This window comes from the organism of the source record quoted next, unplaced genomic scaffold, assembly GCF_019419815.1.
Source record: "Pyrus x bretschneideri cultivar Hongxiangsu unplaced genomic scaffold, Pyrus_bretschneideri_v1 Contig51, whole genome shotgun sequence".
Lineage (NCBI taxonomy): Eukaryota > Viridiplantae > Streptophyta > Magnoliopsida > Rosales > Rosaceae > Pyrus > Pyrus x bretschneideri.
This window is the reverse complement of record NW_025999789.1, coordinates 2,945,088-2,959,568: the sequence shown is the minus strand read 5'-3', so window position 1 is coordinate 2,959,568 and position 14,481 is coordinate 2,945,088. Positions and strand designations below refer to the sequence as shown.

General features: G+C 35.1%; 2 protein-coding genes across 6 annotated transcripts; both read right to left on the bottom strand.

Annotated features, from left to right (window-relative positions):
• Positions 1-7: 7 nt before the first annotated feature.
• Positions 8-4,068, bottom strand: LOC103963334 (TLC domain-containing protein 4). Of its 4 annotated transcripts, none has more exons than XR_007252978.1 (10): positions 3,911-4,068; positions 3,184-3,327; positions 2,466-2,554; positions 2,199-2,337; positions 1,455-1,529; positions 1,081-1,202; positions 924-999; positions 679-738; positions 393-581; positions 8-189 (listed from the first exon to the last, which is right to left on the bottom strand). XR_007252978.1 is itself a non-coding variant. In XM_048569990.1 (10 exons), the coding sequence occupies exons 3-10, from the start codon at positions 3,295-3,297 to the stop codon at positions 444-446; spliced, it is 813 nt and encodes a 270-aa protein (XP_048425947.1). In that variant the 5' UTR covers positions 3,298-3,327; positions 3,721-3,781; positions 3,911-4,003; the 3' UTR covers positions 263-443. The 4 variants fall into 4 exon arrangements, 3 of the variants coding, with proteins under 3 accessions (XP_048425947.1, XP_009374425.2, XP_009374427.2); XM_048569990.1 differs by lacking the exon at positions 8-189 and adding an exon at positions 3,721-3,781 and having other exon boundaries at positions 263-581; positions 3,911-4,003; XM_009376150.3 differs by lacking the exon at positions 8-189 and having other exon boundaries at positions 263-581.
• Positions 4,069-7,222: 3,154 nt separating this feature from the next.
• Positions 7,223-10,021, bottom strand: LOC103963333 (CBS domain-containing protein CBSX3, mitochondrial). Of its 2 annotated transcripts, none has more exons than XM_009376148.3 (6): positions 9,881-10,021; positions 8,771-9,043; positions 8,588-8,669; positions 7,906-7,979; positions 7,704-7,764; positions 7,223-7,580 (listed from the first exon to the last, which is right to left on the bottom strand). In XM_009376148.3, exons 2-6 carry the CDS (start codon positions 9,032-9,034, stop codon positions 7,438-7,440), a joined length of 624 nt encoding a protein of 207 aa, XP_009374423.1. In that variant the 5' UTR covers positions 9,035-9,043; positions 9,881-10,021; the 3' UTR covers positions 7,223-7,437. The 2 variants fall into 2 exon arrangements, with proteins under 2 accessions (XP_009374423.1, XP_009374424.1); XM_009376149.3 differs by having other exon boundaries at positions 8,771-9,039; positions 9,881-10,012.
• Between the last annotated feature and the right edge of the window lie 4,460 nt (positions 10,022-14,481).

The following is a 14,481-nucleotide window of genomic DNA, read 5'->3' as shown; positions in this document are numbered from 1 at the left end:
TAAAGCCTAAAAACAAACAAGGTTATTTATTGGAAGGAATGGTGTGTGAAAATCATTTTCATAATCAACGGATAACAATTTTGGCACAACTCATTCGTACGAGTTGATGCTGGAAGAGACATAAAAGACTGCTACTCCATTTCATCCCCAATCTCATCGGAAGTTTGCAAGTTCATGAAGACTCGAACTCTTCACGAAAAATGGAGAAGTATATGAGTTTTCGGGTTTAATCTCCAGCAGTATCAAAAAAATGACATAAAAGTTGATGAGAACCAAAACTTGCAGAACCATTGAACTTTGTGACAAATTTATGTACCAACAAGTTATCCACATCTAGTGGTTGTTCTATTCGCCCTTCACATTCAATCAAGAAACAAGGGAAGAAGACGTACGAGTAATGTATATTTGGGTAGGTCGAATTCCCGACTTGTGAGATAGAAGGATCAATGACTGTGTTTGGCCTTGGAAACAGTTTTGATCAAACCTTTGGTAATCTTCCAAAACCAAAAGAGATTCATCATAGTCAACATTGGAGGCACAAGGAGCAAGCTGTAAAATCCTAAAGGGAAGATTGTCTTGACCTGAAACAACGCCGATATAATAAGTACCGAACTTTTCATGGGTTAGAATCGTAAGTTGTCAGTAAGAAACATGAATGAATATGAAGAACGAACTCACTTGATCAAAATGGATAAACATGTGGACGAAAAAGTAAATGAACAAAAGAACCCTTGCAGCCTGAATGAATTGGTGGAAGTAAATCGTTAGACATAACAAATTATGTTACTTGACGGAAATGAAGTAGATAAAGTTAAACAGCAGTCCTACACCAGCGGCCATTGAAAGATGTAAGGCTCGTTATCGATGCATATATACACGTACACACACACAAGAACCAACAAATTGAGTTAGTCAGACATTACCAGCCACCCGAGGAACATTGCTACGCCATTGAAGACGTACAGGTTAGAGTTCTTCTTACCAGCAACATACAAATACCTGAGTATGCAATCACATGAATCATCCAATGACGACAACCAAGAACAGGAGATTTAAGGGATTACTAAATGTTAAACTTACCATCTCATGTTTACGAAAGGAGTTGTGCTCTCAGAGAACAGAACCATTAGTATGTAAATCTGGCCTTTTCCACTTATAAGGGAGAGCAAGATTGAGTACATAGACAGTCCATGATGCAAAACCTAAAGAAGATAAAACAGATGAACATCATCATACCAGTTTATACAGACTTTGACTTGCATATGCAAACTTGAAGGGTACGATAACCAACCTCCAGAAATTATCAAACCACAATACTGATTCAATTAATCCATTAAAATGCAACTTTCTTTTACCAAACTTCGCCAAGTTAATTTTAGAACCAAAATATATGGTTTAAGGTTTTAATAACTTATGTATATCAAACAGGCGATATTCTTCATCTATGTACTCACATACTCCAGTCCACCCAAAGCAGGAAAATGCCAAAAGACCATTCCCAAGTCTGACAGAAAATATCCAATGGAGATCTGCAATAAGTACCCAATAAAATTAATTACAATAATAAGCGTCTACACCCAGAAAATTGAAAATTACAGTAGAGGGATTTGAAAGTCACTCATTGATTGAGGAAACTGTCATCGTGCATAGAAATGAACATGAAACATGAAGAATAGGAGCTGCAGTTTTCGATACAAACTGAAAACTAGACTCAAACCAATCTTCCATTATCAGGTTCATCGTTGGTCTGATTGTATTTAGGTTTAACTTGGGTCAAACAACCTGACAGATTTAATTGGCATAAGATGTTGATGTTCCGCTGCCTAACCCATGTGCAGCATGTAGGTATGCACTTGCGCATTTGCAAAAACATGCATATGCAGAGTGAAATGTAAAAAATTTCTGCATTAGTGAAACAATTTACAAGTTTTTTTGGGCCATTATAAGTTAATTTAGCTCAAAGTAATAAATTCAGGTTAAAAAATGATGTGAAGGAAGCTTCACACAAGGATGGTACGGGTAGACACAGAGTTGCAGATGCAAAATTTAAGAAAAACTATTCAGCTCATTGGTTTTGATCTACTACAACATATTTGACAGTCAATGAAACCAGCTGTATCAGAAGAGTAATTGACATGTTGCACCACAGTCAAATCAATTCAAAATTCATAAGCGAAGAGACATAAAATTTTGCTTACCCCCAATGTTGTATCTGAAATGGTAGATCTTCTACTCACGATTGGCTCATCACGATGATCCTCATGAAAAGTATCTGACAGCACTACAAGGTAAAAGGATGCAAATGCTACGGCAATAGCATGAACAGTTGAGAACCCCCTGTACACGAAAAGAAGAAAATAGAAATAATACTTGTCTTCTTGAAGAAAATCAAGAAACTCTTATAAAAAAAAAATTAAAAAAAAAAAATCAAGAAACTCAGTATGTGGCATGCAGTAGATATTCACCGGTTGTTCCATTCAACTTTTTCTGCTTTGGTGAGTTTGTCATATCCCTTGACGCTAAGAAGGCTAATAAGCTGCGTTAATCTGTAAACCTTCAAAATCAAAATTTCATCAAGTTCAAAACTACCATAAAGAAAGAACTTAACTTTTCATAGTTCAGATAATTCATTTTGAGAAGTTCAGTTTTAGTGAGTAACAAAAAGAACCTAGTTTTGGAGCAACCAACAGAGAACAACCGGTATTAATGTATCCTCTCTTAGAGCACTCACATAATCACATTAAGACTTTCAACCCAAAAGACTCATCCAAAACTTGTTTCATTTTCATTCTCCATACCAAATATTGAAACCTTAAACGGCTACTCAGGTCGACATTAAATGTAGTAAAGGTGCATGTTCTTGAACCATGATTTTTCCTTAAAGAAACGACACCAAAGTTTACTTTAAATGGCCAAAACAAAGACGCTAAGAAATACTCCCTGAAAAGCTCATTGAAGCGCTTTCTATATTCCAACAAAAGCCAAAATTGGGAAAGTGTTCCGAAAACTACCAGTGCAAATGGATTTGAAGGGCAGTAATAGAAAAATTTAACCCCAAATATTAGTTTTCTTTTGACTACGGATGACATGTTTCAGCAACTCCCCCAACTATCAAGCAAAGTGGTTTCAAGAAAACTTTAAGTCCCATAACAAACAGCAACTAAATTAGAGATTGAAACTTACAATATTGCAGAGAATGATGCCAAAGAAGACAGATGCCAGCAAGTGAAATTCTTTCTCAGGTGCAAGATAGCCAGAGATGGATACTAAACCAAAGGGAAAAGAAAATCCCACCATACTTCTTCCTTGTTGGATTAAACGCTCACACTGTTCAAAAAATATATTCCAGATCAAACCCTGTTCCGCATACACAGTAATGCAACCAGACTCCTTCTTCTTGATAACAAAGAAACCAATTTGACTCAAAAGCTTTCAAATTTCAAAAGATTGAACAAAAAGAAAATAGCCCTTTTGAAAACAGCTTACATTAACTCCAATTCCAAGTTTATAAGCGCTTCTGAAATCAGAAGCAAAGCAGAAGCAGATTTTCCTTATAAAGAAATCAAGAGTAAAGACCAGCCAGTCAACCAAATACCACAAAAACAACAAAAATGCAAGCAGGCTCCTGTTTCTTGATAGCAAAGAAACCAATTTGACAAAAAGCTGTCAACTTTCAAAAGATTCAACAAAAAGAGTAGAACCCTTTTGAAAACAACTTACGTTAACCCCAATTCCAAGTTAATAAGCGCTCTTTAGAACTCAGAAGCAGAAAAACCTTCTTCTGCTTTTTCCAGATAGAAATCAAGTGGAAGGACCAGCCAGTCAAACAAAGACCACAAAAAGAACAGTAAAGGCAGAAAATATATATAAAAAACCATATAATATTCATTGAGAAAGGATTCAAGGGTACCGGAGATTAGCTGAAGAGTCTTGAGTGCGGGCGTGGAAGAGCAAAGAGATGAGAAAATGGCTATTGGATTTGGAATTTTATGCAATGTTTTCTACTTTTGAGCGCTTTCGTGGCCTGGTGGGTATTGATTCTCAGAGCATAAAAAAATAAACAAAATAAATAAATTAATTAATTAATATAAATAAAGTTAAAGACAAGAATAAATACTTTGGAATCTGTAGGCTAACCTTTATGCCCTTTCGTTGTCCACGTCCAAGCGAGCGAGCGAGATGACGCGTACTGACTTTTTGAGTTTTTACGCTGTTGTATTATAATGTAGGGTCTAAAATAAGTATAGAGACTTCCCTCTCTTTTCTATATGTTTTCCTGATTTTTCTAATATTTTTATAGAAATATTGACCATATTGAAGAAATTTCAAATATTAAGTTTATTACATTTATTAAAATAAAAAAATAAAATCATTTTAGTTTATTACGACCTCGTTTGAAAATGCTTTAAAATGATTGGCTTGGAAGAAGCATCATATATATATTTTTGAGGTATTCATCAATTTCCCCCCTGAACTTGTGACCATTAGCCAATTTCCCCCCTCAACTTTAATTTTGGCCAATTTCCCCCCTCAACTTTAATTTAGCCAATTTTCCCCCTCAACTCTTATAATTAGTCAATTTGCACCCTATTGTTAATTTTTTAATTTGATCATAATTAAACAAGTGTCTGTAAGAAACTAAATAAGATGTATGTTAATCATGTTCCTATATCTTTATCCTATTACAAATAGATTAAAATTTAGAGTTTTACAATTTATCATAGATAGTATTATTAGTCATAATAAATCAGTATGGAGTAATTTTATTTGATTTTTGACTATACAAAATTGATAACAAAAAGGATTGATGTGTAAATTTTTGTATGTGAACACAATTTTCTTTATAAAAGTGAAAGCTAAGTTCAAGTAAATTGCAGAGAATCGAGCTTTAGTGAAAAAATGGCTAGTCTATTCATAATTTTCGACTCCTTATTAAGAATAACCCATTTTATTGAAATAGGTCTGATCCATGAGTTTAGGATTATTATTTCTTTTTTATATTATTTCTTCTTCTACATGCTTTAAACCCGATTCATAACTTTTTCTTATAATCAACCCATATCACATACTAACTGTATTATGTTTTTGTACATTTTACCCTATATTATCCGGGTGAGTTTATGTTAATTTTAGTACTTTGTTGGAAGTTATTAGAAAGATTGAAAATTAAGAAAAGAATAGATGGAAAATTTAAAAAAAAAATTAACAATAGGGTGCAAATTGTCTAATTTTGAGAGTTGAGGGGGGAAATTGGCCAAATTAAAGTTGAGGGGGGAAATTGACTAATTATGAGAGTTGAGGGGGGAAATTGGCCAAAATTAAAGTTGAGGGGGGAAATTGACCAATGGTCACAAGTTCAGGGGGGAAATTGATGAATACCTCTATATTTTTTTCAAGAAGAACTTCAAGTGGTTTTTCAAGATCTATTTGGATTTCACTAAGAATTGATTTCGAAAACATTTTCACCAATAAGTCATTTTAAAAACACTTACAAACGACTGTGTGAGATTATTGTTCTTCGTGCGCGTGCTGTTTCTAAGTGAAGAGGAATACCGCTAGACCATAGTACTGAGTGCCACTGATTATTAAGTGTTCTTTATTACATCAATATCTGAGCTAATTTTGATGGACCTAGCCTCTCTGCCCTTCCAGTTCCCTTACACTCTCATCCCTTCTATTTTGTGCGATCACGGTTAAGCCACGTCAACCGACAAACACAATCCATTTGGTGGATTAAAATGGATATGGATTTGGATTTTTATGCAATGTTTTCTACTTTCGAGCGCTTTCGTGGCCTGGTGGGTTTTGATTCTCAGAGCATAAAAAAATAAACAAAATTAATAAATAAATTAATTAATATAAATAAAGTTAAAGACAAGAATAAATACTTTGGAATCTGTAAGCTAACTTTTATGCCCTTTCGTTGTCCACGTCCAAGCGAGCGAGCGAGATGACGCGTACTGACTTTTGAGTTTTGACATTGTTGTATTATAATGTAGGGTCTAAAATAAGTATAGAGACTTCCCTCTCTTTTCTATATGTTTTCCTGATTTTTCTAATATTTTTATAGAAATATTAACCGTATTGAAGAAATTTTAAATATTAAGTTTATTACATTTATTAAAATAAAAAAATAAAATCATTTTGGTTTATTACGACCTCGTTTAAAAATGCTTTTAAAATGATTGGCTTGAAAGAAGCATCATATGTATATTTTTTTCAAGAAGAACTTCAAGTGTTTTTTCAAGATCTACTTGGATTTCACTAAGAATTGATTTCGAAAACATTTTCACCAATAATGATTTAAGTCATTTTAAAAACACTTCCAAACGACTGTGTGAGATTATTGTTCTTCGTGTGCGTGTTGTTTCCAAGTGAAAAGGAATACCGCTAGACCATAGTACTGAGTGCCACTGATTATTAAGTGTTCTTTATTACATCAATATCTGAGCTAATTTTGATGGACCTAGCTTCTCTGCCCTTCTAGTTCCCTTACACTCTCATCCCCTTCTATTTTGTGCGGTCACGGTTAAGCCACGTCAACATTTTATATTGATTTTTTTTATAGAGATAATAAGACAAAAAACAATAATTATATAAAATATTGACGTAACTTAACCATGACCGCAAAAATAAAAAAGAATGGGAGTGAATCGGAAGCCAGGTCCAATTTTGATACCCTCCGTCACGTTGTCAACTTTTTTGTGTACCTTATACTAAATGTCTGCTATAGTACAATTTTCATCGTGGTTCAATTTTGTACGGGGCATTCGATGTACCGGTCAAATTTGAGTACTAGTTTCGATGACAATGTGTCGACCAACGTATTTTAAATTTGCTCTCTATTTTGAGGTTTCCTTCAAAATTTCTAATACTTGGAAAAAAGTTGTAGGTGTGTTCATGTTTTAAATGCATGTTTCAAATTGTTTTGCGTTTTTGAGTTGGTGCTTTGTGTTACTCCAAGTAAGATGAGAATATATTTGCGTTGCCAACTATGGATTGCAACAAACTCTACCTGATTCCTGAAATGATAAACTGTCGTGGCAAAATCACCCGCTAATGAATCACACGATGGTGGCCAAGAACACGATGAAATCTTGCGAAACCACCGGCTGATCCTTTTTCTTGTGAAATAAAAAAATTCGTACTATACTGGCACGAACGTGTGAACGTGTGAACGTGTGTGATACAAAACGCGCTACCATCTACCAGAGAGAGAGGATTTAAGCAAAAACAGAACGTACTCAGTTTATTGTTAGGTACTTGACAGTCCCACAGGTTTGTAATTAGACAGTGATTGGAAGTACAGAACCAAACAACACCAACCGGAGATACACAAACGAACACACAATTTATACAAGCACTGGGGCTTATTTCTGTTTGTCTTTCCGGCATGTCAACTAAAACAGCGTCTCATGTCTTCGTCATCATCATTATCTAGTAACCACCTTGAATAAAAGCATTCAAGCGGTCTAGCTCCTCCCGGTGCTCGCTCACCACAGCACGAACCACGTCACCAATGGACACCATTCCAATCATCCCCCCGTTGTCTATTACTGGAATGTGCCTGATTCGGTTATCTACACATAGTACACACAAATTTCCAATTTAAAAAAGCTTCCTTGCATCGAAGGAAGGAAAATATAACGAAATGAGGGAGCATTAAGTTAGAAAACTCTGTTACAAGAAGCAGAAGATAATACCTGTCATAAGTTGCATTGCCCGCAAAACTTTGGTGTCAGGGGTGACAGTGATAAGCTTGTTCTGCAGTCACCGCGTTTTAGCATTTTCGATCAGATGTTAAACATTCATGAAACTTCAACAATGTTAAGGGATGTAAATCCTAGTAAGATAGCAGAGAGTATCCTGTAAAAGGAGGATGAAACTTTTAACAAGAAGTCATACCTCCTCAGTCATGATATCCCCAACCTTTGTTGACTTGGATGATCTTCCCTGAACTATGATCTTCCGGAGATAATCTGAAAATTATCCGCCAAACAGAAATACAATTAATTATGGAGAACCCAAAAGTACCATCCGATCATTGTTATTTGTTACTATCACTCAACCGCCAAAATTCTAGTCACATTGAGGCCAACCAAAATAAAAATTGCTTTTCAGCAGTAATAATTCTAAGCATATCACGTAATCAAAGTTATAAACAGTGATTATCCCTTCAAACTTTCCCAAATGTTTCCCAACTATCTGTGGTCACCAAATTTAGCATTCTCTTTTTAGCTTATTGTTCAGAAACAAGTGCATGTATGAGCTCATTCATTCTGCGCGTGCCCGGTTCTTTTCTTCAAGCTTTAACTTATGAATTCGTTCCTACTTTCAAGAGTTAGGCTCGATATCAAAGTGATCTATACCATTGTTTCCAAAAATAATTCTCGGAAAAACGATTATAGAACCTAAACAAGTCCCTAGGGCGCTGCTGAAACATTTGAAATTGAAATGCATAAATTTCAGACTAGAATATCCGTAAGGTCATACAAGACAGAAATCCAGCTCCCAGTACAAAGACCACTCGCATCATGATCTCAAACAAGCATGGCACGGTATATATCAGTAGATTACATAAGCCTACCTCTCTCTGTTATGATTCCTGCAAGAGAGTTTTGCACTCCGGGTTTCACAACAACTAAGGCTCCAACATTGTGCTGGGTCATCTGCAAGGGAAAGATTAATTAGTTATGACTTAAATCCTTCATGCCAAAAATTGTCAAATCACTGCAAGAACACGAACTTCATAAAGCTCAACTATGCTTACCGACTTAACAGCATCATAAACAGAGTCATCGGTTGTGCACCAGAGCCAAGAACCATCAGCACCTTTACCTTTTCCTTTCAAGACATCTGCAATTCTGGTGCTTTCAAAACCATGCTCTTCGATGCTGGAACTGGCAGGCGTAGCAGACTCAAAGCGTGAAAATGCAACAGGCTGAAGCAGGGGATTCACAAGACGGATGTGTCTCAAAACTCCGTTTTTCACAACGCTCCCGTGTGATGTAAAAGCTTTAAGTGCTCCTTGCATTTTACCTGTCTGAAGATACAGGTTATATTCATATACAACATAACGTTAGTTTGCCTCAACGGATGAATGATTTCCGTCACAATGCATTGCTCCTCAGCTTTGCATCCCTATACATCAAACACTTACATCTCATACTGCAACGATACAACCAAAACTTCATGAACCAAAAGTTTAAGGAAAATTAAAATAAACTAAGGTAGTTTCTTGGAAGCCAAACACCCCAGCAATGTTATTGCGTCCAGCAACATACACCAAAATAAGCACTTTCCAAATCGATTAAGCACTTCAGAGTTTCAAGGGTGTGGTAGTCAATCTAAAGTCTAGAGTTCGATGAATCTGGTTAGAATAAAGCTTGACTTTTAAAAACAAATTTCTAAAAACTCCCATAAGCACTTAAAGCAATCAAGACTTCTTTTTCAAAAGAAAAACTTGACCAAGTCAAATATTCAATTTCCAAATTAATAAATGAATAAATCCCATGATAGAACTTTCCACTGAAAAATACCAGCTTGCAGTATAAAGTTCCCAACAGTTCAAACACACACACACACACACCCACACCCACTACCTTTCCAACACTTCTCCGATGTGGGATTACAATAAGCAAAGAAACAATTTATCGATCTGATAAATTCACTAACTTTCAAACCCAGAATTTAATTTCCTTCAAAAAGTAGAAAAAATGGAAAGATACTTGAAATGATTTGATCTATCACTATATAGTTTCAAACGACAGAAATGATCAACCAATGATTTATTTCACCCATCGAAGTTACAGATAAGACTTGATAAGCTAGCAAAAGGTTGGAGGAGAAGAAGAAGGTGGTGCTAGAGAGAGAAAATTACCGGAGAGGAGAGAGGCAGATGCAAATTTTCTTGGGCTTTCAGATAGAGATGGAGACCTGTAGCCTTGAGACCTAGTTTTTAACTTCTTATGCCACCTGAAGCTGCTCAGGCATTGAGTTCTCTAACGGCGTTTGTAATGGATAAAGTAAACCGTTAGGTCACGTTATCCACTTACCCTCTGACACGCGTCTGAAAAGGCGCGAATCTGAAGTCATCTAACGGTTGTTCTTTTTTCCGGGCTAAATTAACGGTTACCGTATTCATTTTAGAATTGCTTTTTTTTTTTTTGTTGGACTTTTTAATTTCAATTTTTTGTTGGACTTTTTAATTTCGATTTTTTGTTGGACTTTTAACAAAAAAAAAATATATATATAGCACTATTTCTCATATGATTTGAGAGTTCTTGTCTGTCACATCCCGGCTCGGATGGGACCACTTTCTGGGTCCGACTTCACCATAACACGATATTATCCGCTTTGAGCCCCAAGCACACCCTCACGGTTTTGTTTCTGAGAACTCACAAGAGAACTGCCTAGGAGAGTAATCCTTATATGTTTATTCTCATCCCTACCTAGCACGAGGCCTTTTGGGAGTTCACTGGCTTCAAGTTCCATAGGAACTCCGAAATTAAACGAGTAGTGCGCGAGAGCATTCCCAGGATGAGTGACCCATCGGGAAGTTCTCGTGTGAGTTTCTAGAAACAAAACTGTGAATGCGTGGTCGGGGCCCAAAGCGGATAATATCATGCTACAGTGGTGGAGCGAGCCTGGGAAGTGGTTCCCCCTGGCCGGGATGTGACATTGTCCTTGCATATAATCAATATAACATGAGATTTAATGATTTTATTGATTTGTGTATTGTGATTTTTGATGAATTCAGCTTTTAATCTTGAAGTTTGCTCATAGCTTTGCGAGTGATCTCTTTAAATCTAATTTGTAAAGACCATTATGAGCTAAAATTTTTCATGAATATATATTTGTAGTGTATTTTAGTTTTTCAATAAATAAAATATTTTACTTCTTAAAAAGCAAGAATATAGCATCAATTGCCAATGAGGGTTGGCTCAGTTGGTAAGGTCCCTTGCCTTGTGTGCCTCCCCTCCTTTGGCCCCCCTCCTAAAGGTTCGAGTTTGTTGTTGCAGCCCTCCTTGGTGCACGGTTTGTAAATATTTACGTAAATTAATGTCAATGGTGGCTGGCAGATAGGTGTCATATGTAAACCCTACCTTACGCTGGTGGTGAGAGTCACCAAACCCTCTAAACCTTCATTTATAAAAATAAAAATATAACATCAATTTTGAATTGGATTTTTTTTTTTTTTTTTTTTTTTTTTTTGCACTTGTAATTTATGAAAAATCACTTGTAAGTACTAACCGAGTACTTGAAAGGAAAATCAAATTGCAAAGAAAAGAAACTGAGTGCAACTTACAATTATAAATGACATTGTGAAAGGAGCCATACTTTTTACTTTTTAGTTAGAACTCGTTTGGAAATGTTTTTAAAATTACTGAAAGTGTTTTTAGAGCAAATGGTGAAGCACTTGAAGTGCCTTTTATAAGAAACACAATTTATGTGCTTCTTCTAGTAAGCACTTTAAGTGTTTTTTTCATGATTTACTTGCATTTAAACTAAAGATTGATTCCAAAAATATTTACACTAAAAACGTTTTCTATTATTTTAAAAGTACTTTCAAACAAGCTCTTAATCTCGTTAGAATCAATCCATTGGTGATTTACTAATTTATATCCCACTTGTATATGTTGGCACAATGTTTTTTGCAATGATGAAATTTTCATCATAACTATGTTCAAGGGGTTGAATTTAAGGTCATCATATTCACGTCTATGATCCCCTTTCTGAATGCCCTTTTCTCGAGGGTATTTGGTTTCAGTGCCTTTCAAGTTCTATGTATCTTGGTTAAGGCTCATTTGGCCTATTTTTATTGTACGAGCTGCTGGTTATTGAAAGGGATAATCTTCTATAATGTCTTGTTTACCTAACATAATTTGTTTTCAAGAGAGGGACAATCATAGATTGAAAAATTCTTATCAGCTTGTTGCAGTGATTTTCAACTCAATTAAGTTCACTATTAGACTTCGGTTCATTAAAAATCGTTCATTCTATCGCTAACGACTCTATTTCATGAGAGTAGAAAGCTCCCATTGGTAGTTAGTATGCTTGTTTCTTGCCCTCTTCTTGGGCTTGTTTTTGTCCTTTTTTGTTGCGTTTATGTAATTTTGACAACATGTGCAACACCCTTAATTTATATAAATAAATTGTACAATGATATTTTTTTAATTGCCAATAACAACATATGAAATGAAACTTGATATCCGAATTAAAATTTCACACGCAAGATCCCAAAGATACCACCCATAACTTAATACCCTACGGTCGAGATCTTAAGCCCGGAAATCATGCACAAATGACTCAAATGTCAAACCTAGGACGTTGACCAAGTGTCAAAAATTTGACAATCCTACTCTCTTCTTTTTATTGCTAAAAACACTTTTAACATGATAGTTTACTGAATATTTACTTATTCTTTTACAGTTATTTATTCTTACATCACAGCAGAGATAGTTTTGAAAAAAAACACGATAATCCTAAATTTGTTGTGAATAATGTGGATGGCCCACATGAATAATTTGTTACTATATATGCATAGTTTTTCACTATTCATTTGCGGAAAATTTATAAAGTGAATAGTGTTCTATTTGCTTATAAAATGGATGAGAAATGAAGAAGAGGTTCACGAAAGAGATTGTGAAAGAAGAAAAAGGAAGAGAGAAAAGAGAAGAAGAGGAAGAAAGAAAAGAGAGGAAGAGGAGAGGAGATAATAGAGAGAGTTACTTTTGTACTCCTATTATTCTAATTTATAATGGAAGCACCACCGTTGTCCTAAGGACGTACTCTAGTCACACTGACTGTAGAGAAACCTCGTAAATTTTATGTCTTATTTTATTTATTCTACTGCACACACGGTTGATTTTATAACAAAATTAACCCTTAATTATGTGATTTATTGTGACGTTTAACCAAACAGTATAATGAAATTTTAAATTTTGTTGTTGTTAATTTCATTAAATTTTGTTGTTGTTAGAAAATGGAATGAAATTGAACATTGATTATTTGACTAGTTTTCATTATCAATCAAACAATGGAATCGATTACTTTCCCATTCTCATTCAAATTTTTATTCCAACGACTAAACACACGACCTTTTATAGAATATGCCAGCTCATTGATGCATATATGGAGGTGCAACTATTCTCCTATAGACCAAAAAAAGAAAAAGAAAAAAGCATCACTTTAAGTGTATCTGTACGGGGCATAAAGTATCCCTCTACACGAGCATATAAACAACACGGATTATGAGCTATAACATATGTTTAAGGAATTGAACAATGTTGCAGATCAACTAGTCAAATAGAGCTATAAGTTTACCTTGGTTTGCATATTTTTGAGCTCCTTCCTCAATGACTTATGCAACATCTAACGGATGATCTTGTAGGTGCCCTTATGGGCTGCTCTATTGTTGTTAATGATATGACTTAGTTTGGTTTGGGGTGTCTTCACCTCCTCTGTTCACCAAAAAAAAAATAATAAACACAAATTGGATGACGTATAACACATGTGGTTGTTGAGCTGGACCAATGTGCACTCTGATACCATAAAAAAGTTGAGATTCTAACATAAAACCAATTAGTAATATTGAAAGTGTTTCACCACCCATATGAGACTTTATCATTCACATACTCCCAACGATTACATGCAACTCGCTTAAGCGTCTTGTATCGCATGATTTTTCTACATAAATAATAACTTACCGGCTTTACAACAATATTTTTGTCTCTCTTGACACGGTCAAAGTCTTGAAAAAAATACTATTAAGTTTCTCTCCTGTATCTTGCTGTCTTCATTGTCAAAGTGATTTGCACAAGACAAGCACACAACAAAATCCACGTCCGATGAAACAAAAAGTGACTCAAATAATCCCTCACTGCCCACCACTTGATTAGACAGTCCACGAAAGAAGAGTCTAACTCTTCCGGCTGCGACGGTGATGGCAATGCCAAAATGTGGAATCTCAGAAAGACTTCACTTTACACAAATAACAAATGACACTTAAGAGTTCCGTATGTCAAATTCCCAACAAAAGTCATCTTGTTATTTCTTCGACAACCTAAGTGTTAATGTTAACACGACGTTAAGAACTCGTTTAATTCTTTTTATATACTTATGCTGATCTAGACTGATCAATTTAAAAGCCATCATTGGAAGATCATCCTTCGAAGTTGGAAGGACGAACTCGTTATTTAACTGACCACATAAAAAGGAACTACAAAGGGGTCAAATTGATTTATGAATTCAATGAATTTTAAAAAAGATAATGATATTCATACATCTATTTTTACCATCTACACATGCTTTTTAATTTTTTGTCATTGATATTTTTCAATTCATTCGATTCCTACCGTTGAAAATTAAAAAGAGTGTGAGAAGTAACAAGGAATGTGTGGATAACACTACATATTTTTTGTGAACAAATGATATTATCTATACTAAGGGGTTGTGGGAGTCTGCTAAGCCTCACAATGA

Coding starts and splice junctions, on each gene's coding strand:
- LOC103963334 (XM_009376150.3), bottom strand. CDS start 3,297: ATGGTGGGATTTTCTTTTCCCTTTGGTTTAGTATCCATCTCTGGCTAT. Junction 1,530..2,198: donor TTTCAGATACAACATTGGGG/GTAAGCAAAATT, acceptor TACTTATTGCAG/ATCTCCATTGGATATTTTCT. Junction 1,203..1,454: donor CTTTGGGTGGACTGGAGTAT/GTGAGTACATAG, acceptor TATCTTCTTTAG/GTTTTGCATCATGGACTGTC.
- LOC103963333 (XM_009376148.3), bottom strand. CDS start 9,034: ATGCAAGGAGCACTTAAAGCTTTTACATCACACGGGAGCGTTGTGAAA. Junction 8,670..8,770: donor TTTATGATGCTGTTAAGTCG/GTAAGCATAGTT, acceptor TTTCCCTTGCAG/ATGACCCAGCACAATGTTGG. Junction 7,581..7,703: donor GGCAATGCAACTTATGACAG/GTATTATCTTCT, acceptor TACTATGTGTAG/ATAACCGAATCAGGCACATT.